General features: G+C 35.2%; 1 protein-coding gene across 1 annotated transcript in view; it reads right to left on the bottom strand.

Annotated features, from left to right (window-relative positions):
- Window positions 1-11,680, bottom strand: part of kcnq1.1 (potassium voltage-gated channel, KQT-like subfamily, member 1.1) — a 37,381-nt gene extending 25,701 nt beyond the window's left edge. Inside the window, exons 1-2 of the mRNA XM_084108506.1 lie at window positions 11,130-11,680; window positions 2,979-3,069 (exon numbers count right to left, since the gene is read on the bottom strand). Coding sequence (XP_083964632.1) covers window positions 2,979-3,069; window positions 11,130-11,404 — 366 coding nt within the window. The 5' untranslated portion in view covers window positions 11,405-11,680. The remainder of the gene's footprint in view (window positions 1-2,978; window positions 3,070-11,129) is intronic.
- Between the last annotated feature and the right edge of the window lie 398 nt (window positions 11,681-12,078).

Raw genomic sequence — 12,078 nt, 5'->3', positions numbered from 1 at the left:
CAAAACCTCTTTGTCCGCTAAATCAAAGTCATGTGGTTCAACCAACAGAAAATGATATCAAAGAGAGGACCCTTGTAAACTGTGTCAAAATCAATAAATCGGTTAAAATATCAGATAATTTGACTTTTTTATGTTGTGGCTTCACAAAAAAACGTGATTTTTTTTTACAATGAAAAAATATATTTAAAAGAATAAATAATAATTAGATAACACGTTAGAGCACTGTTCCGTCTTTAATGAATAACTACAAAGGAACAAATGAGGAACGCAATATTAACATTCTAATAGTAACAATAAACTATGATTAACAAATCCTTTTACTATTAACTAATCAATAATAATTATTTCATACCTCCCAGATAACTACTATATATAGGTTCATAATTAATGTGAATAATGCAAAATGTATAATTAATTCTAAAGTGAAGATCATGGTAACCCACTAGTTATGACTCAAGTATTACCAAATCCTTCAGAAGGAATTACTAATTATTTGTATCAGTATACTAAAGAGAAAAGCCTGATCACTCCCTAATACTGACTGAAGTCATTGTAAGCATTTGAGGTTTTTGTAACATTTTGGATAGTAACTGCTTCTAAAGTTTTTACTTCAGAATTAATTATACATGCATTATTCACATTAATTATGAATCTGTATTCTTAGTAGTCCTCTGGGAGGTATGAAAAAAAAAGAGTAGTTATTGATTAGCTAATAGTGAACTACCTCATTCAACTGAGCGCTACTACTTTCTAAATCAGTGTTTCTTGTATAGTAGTTACTAGAATGTTAATATTGCATCACTCATTTGTCCCTGTGTAGTTATTCATTAATGATGGAACAGTATTATAAAGTGTTACCAATAATTATGAGGTAACACCATATGAAATTCACCACATGAATACAAAGACTATATCACAAATAACTTGGCACGTGTCGTAAACTATTTATTTTTATTTTTATCATGGACACTCTTATATGTTTGTGACCCATAAACATCTTATGTGCTGTAAAGAATCATACATTTTGATCATGGCTTAGCGAGCAGTTTGACTGTCTTGAAAAGCCGTAGAAAGGGGCAAGTCTGCTTTTGTTTGCCTCAACAGCTGTGAGACGCAATGCAGAGGGCCGTGCCTCATTAAAATAGGGTGTGAACGAGGGGGGTAGGGATGACATGGTGATTGGGTCTAAAGGAAGGTTTCAGCCCTTAAAACAAGTGTTCTACTTCCTGTGAGAACATCCTGCTCCCTCAAGTGACTGTATCCACCCATGCTAAAAGTATGCTATTTGATTTTGGATGATTGCTTTTTAACACACAACAGACAACACCTGTTGTAAGCTTGGTTAAGCTCAGGGCTGCAGTAGCCGGATAGCTAATCCGAAAGGGCCTTTTCTGCATCAAACCCTAGACTCTGCAGAATTAACTTGTGATGCGAGGCATCAGCTAATGAACATGAAGCATAGATTTAATCCCATTAGCCGGTGGTCGGATTGACCTCTGACATGCAGTCACTGGGTTATAATTTCTCTTTTTTCTGCCGTCCTAAGACAATTGATTCTCTTTTGTCTCTGTTCCTCGACCGGTAAATAGGCAGCCTAAGCTTTCAAACAGGCATATTGCATGGGGAACATTGGCTAATATGCACATATGGCATTGAGGCTCTGGACACAAATGCTAGCTATTGGTTTTGAGGATGGTATTGATGGTATTGATGGTATTAAGGATGGTCTGTTCTAGTAACTACTATATTTAACATAGCCTCTGTTAGGAGAAAATGCTTCGGCGAGCACATTAATTACTCGACAGACTGTGATCTGAATATTGATCAAAACAAAGCCTCAGATGCGCTAACAAGGCCTGAAGCAATTAATGCTTAGCAGAAACACTGCTATGGATTATTGAACAAAGTAAACAGAATGATTTAAGAATGCCAGCTCAAGCTGCCATTCTAGACAACAGAACACCTTCATTTTCTGTGAATTGAGCTGCCTGTGTGATATAGACTTTGCAGTGTCTGTTTTCTGAGAGGGTTATCAGGCCTTGAATTCATTAAGGCAGTGTTAGTACTTAAAGCAAGGAGTGTAAGGAGGGCTGCCCAAGAAAATCTCACTCACTTTTGCACATTTAAATCTGCTACGCATTTCACCTCCCTTTTCTCGTTGGATTGGCCAGTTTTGAATGGCAAAGAGTAAATATTATCAGTGAATAGCAACTCTTCCGTAAAACATATGACTTCAGAAGACCTGGAATAGGGCACACAGATAGTTTACTGTGCTTTTTGGAGCTTGACAGTCTTGACAATCTCCTCATCCCTCATTCTTGTGTTCCACAGATGAAAAAGGTGAGTAAATTATGACAGTTGAAATTTTTGGGAGAGTTCTTCCTTATATATATATATATAAAGAAATAAAGGCATTCACCACTGCTAAAATTATTGGCTCCATTGTATTAAATTGTTTGTTTTTTCTCCATCTCTGAGTCACGTAGAAAAAAGAACCTGCTAAATAAATAAACATCAATAATGTGAGTGTTTCTTTTTTCTACATTAGATGGGGGCAAAAAATGTAAAGCCACAGCATCAAATGGAACATGCAAAATGATGAACTGCTGCCCTCTGCTGGATAAAACCAAGGGCAGAGAACACTATGGAGAACAAGCTAAACAATGAGCTACACCAAGAGGCAATGTTAAATTTGAACATAAAATCTATATCATCTTCAAAAACAATAGCTATCGTTTGTGTCAAAGGTCCAGAGCCTCAATGACATATGTCCGGTCAAAGTTGGCAATATGTCCCCATGCAATATGCCTGTTTGCTACTTAAGCTGCCTGTTTACAGGTCAGAAAACAGACATTTGAATCAACTGTCCAAGGCCACCAGGTATTATAAACCTTAAAAAGCAGCACAATAATTTAGTTTCATATAAAAAAAAAAATATTTAACTCTACAGTGTGTAAGTCTAAAGCAGTGAGACTCACCATCCAGAATAGTGTTTTGTTAGCCAGTGTTTGATACTCATCAATGGTGGACAGCACACTGAGGATCAGGCAAGAAAGCACAATGAGGAATCTGTAGGGGGAAAGGAAAAAATGTCAATATGGCATTTTAACATTAAAATACTAAAATGTGTGTGTGTGTGTGTGTGTGTGTGTGTGTGTGTGTGTGTGTGTGTGTGTGTGTGTGTGTGTGTGTGTGTGTGTGTGCGTGTGTGTGTGGTCCAGGTAAACCCTATGTTATGGGGACAAAATGCCCCCACAAAGATGTCAATATCCAAAATCTTTGTCTTCATGGGGATATTTTTGGTCCCCATGAGGAAATCAGCTTATAAATCATACTGATGATAGTGAGATTTTTTTTGAAAATGTAAAAAATAAGTTTTCTGTGATGGGTAGGTTTAGGGTTAGGGGATTGAATATACAGTATGTACAGTATAGACATAATTATATCTAAGTCCCAATAAAACATTGAAACCTGGAAACGTGTGTGTGCGTGTGTGTGTGTGTGTGTGAGAGAGAGAGAGAGAGAGAGAGAGAGAGAGAGAGAGAGAGAGGGTGTGTTTAAATAGATACTTTCTTCATCCCTCTTTAGTTTAGGGTGCAATTCACAACTAAATTCTTAACTAATTAACTACAACTTTTGCCTAAATAAACTTCTAATTACTGCTTTGGTAGTTATTAAGTTTTTGGTAGTTATTAAGTGAGTGTCAAGAAAGGCGCCTATAAATAAAATGTATAATAATAATAATAATAAGTTTATGAATGGGGTATACACTGTAAAAAGTGAACAGTTTGATCAACTTAAAAAATTACTTCACTTGGTAACACCTAAAGAAATTAAGTTTTCTCAACTTAAATTATCACGTTTTTCACGATAAAATGTGATAATTTAAGTTGAGAAAACTTAATTTCTTTAGGTGTTACCAATTGAAGTAATTTTTTTAAATTGATCCAACTGTTCACTTTTTACAGTGTAGATTAAGGGTTGTAGAATATGGTCATGCAGAACAAGGCATTATGTGCTCTATAAGTACTAATAAACAGCCAATATCCTAGTAATATGCTTTTTATTAAGCAACTCAGTTTAGGAAATGTATCTTTACTCGGATTCACAGCCTATAAAAGTCTGTTCAAAGAAATCAGAACAAGCCAAAAATATATTCTATAAAGGGTTCAGTTTCTAAACCCTTGCAGAATCTACAGTAATACTGTAATACTGTAGATTAAACACATCACAGCACGGTCATCATGTGTACTCTTAGTCCAAACAAACAAAGTTGTAACTTCTGAGACAAAAAGAAAAGTTATTTTGGAGAGAAAAGAGTTTGTTCACAGACAACTATGCAAATAGTATATTATCATGTGCTTTAAACTTGTTGATTTGTTTTAATCATAGAACAATGATAATGGCATAATTGCCAACATAAAGTTATCATAATTTCCAACAGCATATGAAGGAGAAGACAAAAACAGTTTTTTGGTACATCTGAGGGTTGTTCCATAAAAGATGCTAAGAAAAGCGGGGATTAAACTCCAAAACCCGACTTGAATAAACCTAACAAATAAGTTGGGGCTAAAGCGGTTTCATAAAAGGTAGGCTAATTCAAGTTCACGCAATCCCACTAATTTGATCCAGGTTTATCTAGTCTAGATAACTGCGTGTGCACACGTTTCTTAAGCAGCCCTAGAGGTCGATCATAGATCAAATCGATCCACCATCAAACAGCGTATATTTTGTGCTGTTTTATGCGTTTTGAGACATGATGTTTACAAAACTTACATTTCACAGGAATATTCTCCATCTGTAAAAGTCGTGCAAATATTTCCATTTTGCTGCTAAACTTCAAATAGGAGCGCAATAATTCTGACCAATATATACATTTTGCTTGGAAAATTAATAGGCTATGCAATATTTTATAACACCAGAAATATCTTCTAATTATAATAATTTATCTTTAGGATGAGTTGCAGTGAACTTATAGCTCATTACACTCATATATTTTATACTTAAAAAAAAAAAAAAAAAATTGAACAGAAGAAATTCAGGTAAATTTTTTTTAAGAAACCAAATATAATAAAGATACAAAATATAGTTTTGGGTTTAGGACCTAAGCTACTTAACAAAGATGACTTATGCTTATTTAGAATGCAGAGAATTACAGCTTTTAAAACAATAATTGTTTTTTTGGAGAAAGCAAGAATGTTTGGTTAGATTTAGTTTCTACAGTACATCATGGAGAGGATAACGTGAAATTAAGAGCAAAAGTATACATTTTGAAAAGATATGTGCAACTCTAAAATTAAAGAATATTCCATAAAATAAAGGAATACATATTAGCCTACATTAACTAAATAACTATTTGTATAATTGTGTTAAATGTGTTTGAATTGAAAGACATAATAAAGTACATAATATATATATATATATATATATATATATATATGCAAAAATATTTGTTGTTGGACATTAGATGTGCCTTATTTAGAATTTTAAACCTACAAATGTATTTTTTTATGATATAAATAACTGTAAAGGGACTATTGTAATGGGGTAAATCAAGTGTAGGCTAATATAGCCAATTACTAAGCTGATTTTGTGATTTTAACTTCTGCTTTAATAAGCTTTTTTTTATTTTATTTTAGATTGTAATGTTCTAAAGTTCTTCTTATAACCATAAAATGTACTACAGCTGCCAAATAAAATCAGAGAGAAATGTATTCATAAATCTTTAAAACTATCTAATTAAATCTTGGGCACAAAACAAAAATAAAACCTGGATAATATTGTATATATATATATATAGGCTATATCTATCTATCTATCTATCTATCTATCTATAGGCTACAATGATAAATGAGACACTATAGACCTACAAACGTGTTAAATTATATTGTATACTATCAATTGTTTATGTAAAAAAAAAAGAATTTATATATATATATATATAACAATGTTAACAAACATTTCATATACAATTTAACACGTTTGTAGGTCTATATTGTCTCATTTATCATTGTAGCCTTATTTAAGTTGATTTTCTTTACTGTATATTTATTTTTGGACTGATAATGGTTAATAAAGTCAAATAATGGTATGACAGAGTGTCAGTCATTGTGTTCCTATTGGTCAGTGTTAGAGGATCTGTGTAACAACTGAGGCTTAGCCTGGCAGTTAGCCTGCCCTGGACCAGGCTAGTTTCCCAGCATAAGTTGCCAAAGTAACTGAGTTCGAACTATTTTAAGTTTGCTTTATGAAACAGAATCAACCGACAATAAGTCCGACTAACCAAAATAAGCCTGGCTTGTATTCTAATCTTGTTTTATGGAACAACCCTCAGGTGTGAAAGTCATCTATTGATTTAATTAGGAATACATTTAATCTTGTAATTAAAAATGTGTTTTAATCTTCTCTGAAATGCACATCGCTAATATTCAGCAATAGCTATTTCTCCGTGTTTGTTTTTGGCAGTGATGCTTAACCCATTACAACTGCTCTATCAGCTCAATAATTCATCAGTCTGACTGCATTAACAATAAAAATGAAACACCAAGAGGTATGAAACCCAGCTGCCAGACAAACAGTACCCAGCTGTTGCCTGTCATCACAAATTCAGAGGGAGGGACCAGAGATGTAAGTAAACATACACACATAACCGATGGCTGCCTGACAAATATCTATCTTATTATGTAATTATTACTGCTGAATGACCTTGAACCTGCCACAAGCAGTCTGTGAGAGAAGTTACATGTCAATAAACATGCCACAGACTACCCTACAATGCAACAAGTAATTGATTTGCCAATCCGCAGCGGTTAGTCAGGGATAATAAACACAGCACAGCTCACAGCATTAGAGATAAAATAAACAGAAAATAATCAGGGTAATGAGAAATCGTATTTTGAGAACCGGAGCTAAACAGAATCGAATTTTCATGAGGCAATTTTAACTATTCATACCTGCAGATACCACTGAAATTAATAATATTTAAGCAGTTTTGATAAATGATATTTGGAATCCCTATAAATATTTGCCTCTTCACTGGTGTCTCTGGTATGTAGCTGTAGTAGTGTTTTGCAAACTAGTATTTATCAGCATTGTGCAGCATTCAGAATCAAATTCAGATTGCCTTTTAAATTCCAATTCAGTTCCAATATCATTTGCAGTAGCAAACAGGATGCAGAATTGCAATCCGAATTAGAGTGTAAGGAAGTTGAGTTAAATTGAACACTGCATCTTATATATTGGGCAGATAGATAAGTGACTTATAATGCATTCAAGGGATATCAAACCCATCTTTTAAACCCGTGACCGTGCTCTGCTGTTTCAGCTACAGGAATTCTTGAAGTGAAATTCAAAGAAATAACCGTCATTTTGAACCAGAAAATTAAAGTTTGTCAAGTCATTTTTGGCTTAAGCCTTGTTTTAAAGTTTTGCCAGTTTGAAACAGATAGATAGATAGATAGATAGATAGATAGATAGATAGATAGATAGATAGATAGATAGATAGATAGATAGATAGATAGATAGATAGATAGATAGATAGATAGATAGATAGATAGATAGATAGATAGATAGACATACATTTCATTCACATACAATGCTGGGCAGAAAACAATAAAAATGTATGGAGCACAAATACTAGTTTTTCCAACAGCATGTGCACACGTTCACAAACAAGGTTCACACTTTGACGATAAGTGCCTTTCATTCCCCCATGGCTTTGCAGTCTTTGAAGCAGTGATAAGCATGTGCACATTCTTGGCTAACATACCCTGCCTCCTACACCCACGCTTCCATAACGCTTCCGTATTCAGGCGAGACTCCTCAATTTCCTGCTGCAGATGACAGTGTGGTCAAGTGGTCGACTAGTCCTCAAGACCATACGCAAGCAAGGCAACAGGTGAGAATGAATTATGCACTGAGGAGCCCGGAGAGTCCAGTTGTGCCCTTAAGCGAGGCAATTAACCTCAATTTGCTCCATAGGGACCATCACAATATTAGTACACCGTAAATCACTTTGAATAAAGCGCATATGCTACATGACAAGCCACCAGTTAATTACAGACTAACCTCCAACCCTCAGCCTCATGCTCATCATTCTTACAAACACGTCAAACCAAAGTATAATTTAAATGATCCACAATCTTTTACAGTTTTTGCACAGTGATGCAGCATCTGACACCCTCTCACTCAGATTCCCATGTTCTCTTGGCATCTCTGCCCAACACCACTGAGTCACAGGGTTACCAAACCCACAGGGCCCCTGCTGAACACAGTCACCTCTGCAGCCAAGTTTAGCTGCCCGCTATCACCTCCTCTCCTGCTAGAGATATAGTCCATGAAAGGTCCCAATGAGTTGAGTCATTTTGACAATTACAAAACAGCCACATTCTGCTGCAAAGCATCCTTTTTATTCATTACACTGTAACAATGATTCTTAGATCAGTTAATACTAGACAAAGCCATACAGCCAAAGACTTATTTACTTGATTTTGAGTTTTTTATTTTATTAACTAGGCTACTATAACACAATTATAGCAGTTTACAGAAGCTCAACTAATGCATATCAAAGCTGCTTTTATAATATAATTTGATTGTTTTTTATTTTATGGACTTTTAGCTTTTACCTTTTTTTTTTTTTTTTTAGTAAAGTGTAGTACATAAAGCAAGGCTTGGAGAGAGAATTGTCTCGAATCTTACACTTGTCTCGAATAAACCAAACCAACAAGAATTGTAAGATAGGTAGATTAATGCACATTTTTTAAGTTTAAATAAAATGGTTTAGTTCCATTTTGCCCTCTTCACTCTGTCACAGTTTAAGTCCAATGATGAAGAGGAAGTTACAAATAATGACTGACTTTATTAAACATAAGCCAACAACAAGAAACAGTGTGCAATGCACAAACAATACCGGACCAAGAATGAGTGAAGGTGAGGAACTTTAATACTCATGGTGATGAACTAAATAATGAACAGCTGTGATGGTTAACTGAATATCCATTGATAACTGATTATGGCGGGAAAAGAGGAACAAAGCAACACAGGCAAACAGGTGATTAAACCGACTGATAGAAAACAAAACCAAAACTAAGCATAACTGTGACAATATCATGCACTATAGGGCATGATTAATTCATATGGTTGCATTGTTTGACCACTTGCCATTTGTTGTCTTCTTATTCAAAGCAACTTACACTGAATTTAAAGCACACCTTTTGTGTCAATTCGTGCGTTCCAAGGATCACGCTCTACTGTTTGAAGTACAGGAACTTGCTGTGTTTCATGTACCAAGTGTTGAGGTCACCGTGTGAGTGTTTATCACCTCACCAGTATTCATGTAATGAGTAGGCTACTCATGTGATGTCATCTCTTTAGTTCAGAACAAGCACATTGCTCTCTGAGACAAATGTTGAAAATCCTAAAATATTCTTCTGATCCTATAGGCCAAAATCTGAAGTCGAAATGATGGCAGTGTCAGAAGATTTGACGCTTCTCCTACGACACCGTCAAATCAAAAACCAATATGAGTGCAGAACCTCATGGCGCAATTACTGAGACAACAACAAACCACCACTTGCTCCACACACATCGTCGTCGTTTTTTTATTTTTCTTTTCAAGACAAGCCATGATCCAAATTAAAGCTAGAGATTGTTTTTGTTTGCTAGCCACCATTTCTATCCCGCATGTAAAAGCAGCTCACAGTCAACGAACGCGTCACGGATTGATGTTGTAAAACTCCGGATGAGTCTTCTTATGTCTTCTTCCATTGTTTATGTGTCTTGACTGCTGTACAGTCTGACATGAATGACAACTGAGATCCTATTGTGTGACATGGCTTACAGCGGGGATAACGTTTGTACAGTCTGACAAGCAACAGTCTTAAAGCACTATAAATCGTACAGTGTGTACCCGGCATGCACTCATTTATGGACATTCCTCATAGATGTAGCACATAATACTGAAACAAATGTAAAACCATGTAAATAAAGGGAAATATTTACATAGACCTGTTAATAACTTATCATATACTTGAATATTAATGAATTTGATAATAATTCAAGCAATTTTACATTTACTAACAATATGTAGACAATTAAGTAGATTCATTCCAAAGTCAAAAAAGCTTTGGCAGTTTTTTTGGTATTACAAACACCCTTTTTTTATACAGGGTATCATTCTCTTTCTTTAGTTTTTACTTAATACACCAGTAGATTAATATTTAAAACCTTAAAGGGGTGGTTGAATATGATTTCACTTTTCTAACTTTAGTTAGTGTGTAATGTTGCTGTTTGAGCATAAACAACATCTGCAAAGTTACAACCCTCAAAGTTCAAAGCAAAGGGAGATATTTTCTTTTAAAGAAATCGCTTTTTAAGGACTACAACAAACGGCTGGTAGGGACTACACCACATTCCTCCCGGGTTAGTGACATCACTAACCCTAAAATTTACATAAACCCCGCCCCGGAACACTATTTATAGATTATCATGACAGAATATGCTAATTAATGACTAGAAGATAACTACACATAAGCTACATAAATTCATTAACTAACCATTCACAAATGTTGTCTGTGTGAGGTAAAAGGACACAAGCTGTTGTAGCTCCGCCCCCTGTGCTGGGAGCAGCAGCTCATTTGCATTTAAAGGGACAGACACAAAAACGGTGCGTTTTTGCTCACCCTCAAAAAGTGTCAATTTTAACATGTTATATAAAAATATCTGTGGGGTATTTTGAGCTAAAACTTCACATACACACTCTGGGGACATCAAAGACTTTACATCTTGTGAAAAGGGCATTATAGCCTACCACCCCTTTAATAGAAAAAAAAACATCATTGAGTTTTATGTTGAAAATAAATGCAATAAACTGCAGTGCAATTAATTAATTTTGGAATATATTAATAAAATTTAGTATTCGTATACTGAAGTGCTGCACTAAAGGGATTGTTTCATGCAAAAAGTGGGGAAAAAACAATTATCAAACATTTACTTGAAGAAGTGCCTCTTGCAACAGTAAAATAATTTTAAACATAAATAGGCATGACGTTGTAGACTATTTCTCATTCTCTGTAACAATCAGATACTCACAATAAAATACAATAAAATACTCAAAACAATAAAATACTCACACTGTAAAATGATACACAAAGCATTTCCAACCCGATGGTCTCTCCAAGAAATTATATACACGTCCTTGAAAGAAGGACCTAGAGAGTGTGGGACGGGTCGCGCTGTACACGGACATGCGGGGATGGAGCTGAGATGCCTGGCGCTGAGTGATCACTGAGGTCTTGCCGAACCGCACACTGTCATTTCGAATGTGCGGACTTTCGTTCATCTCCAGTTCTGCAGGTCCAATAGTCCATGAACGCTCTGACGCTGTACTGTGAGGTGGAGAGGTCATGCTGCTACTTAGTAGAGACTTTCACGCCTGATCTCTGCACCCAATTTAAAACTATATCAACTTTCGGTGTGACGGCAACAATGACAGATGACTTGGTCCAGGTTGCCTTTATTCCTTGCTTCTCTTCCTTTTGCATCGCTTCATTCGTGTTTCATGGTGAACAGCAGCATAACGACTGAAGCAGCCCATCAGCAGCAGCACTTGACTGTGTCTACCGCATAAATACTCATAACTCAACAGTGAGTGACGTGCCAGGAAGCACATGCCATCGCCAACAAAGGTAAATTAGGGATTACGCTCAATATCAATATCGTGTATGAAGTATTCTAGTACGTTTCTGTAGACTGAATTCTATGCAATGCATAGATGCAATAAAAACATTATTCTAATATTAATCTTAAATATTAATATTATAATAATATAATATTACAATATGAATATTAATAAGTCGTCTATAATAAAGGGTTGTAATCTAGATTCTAGATGGAGTGGGTCGCCCCCTCATGGGCAGCGCCATGTTGACATCACATGACCAGCTGTGTCATGCAATTAATAAGCTAATAATAAAAATGTGTTCACTTATGCAATCCAATTGAGGATGGTGGTCTAAATGTACTTGACTTTAATACTGCTAATTGCGTATTTAAAAATAAGTGGATAAAGAACTACTTTAA

The sequence above is a fragment of the Abramis brama genome, assembly GCF_963993115.1.
Source record: "Abramis brama genome assembly, chromosome: 3".
NCBI classification, from domain to species: Eukaryota; Metazoa; Chordata; class Actinopteri; order Cypriniformes; family Leuciscidae; genus Abramis; species Abramis brama.
This window is presented reverse-complemented; position numbering and strand designations above follow the sequence as displayed.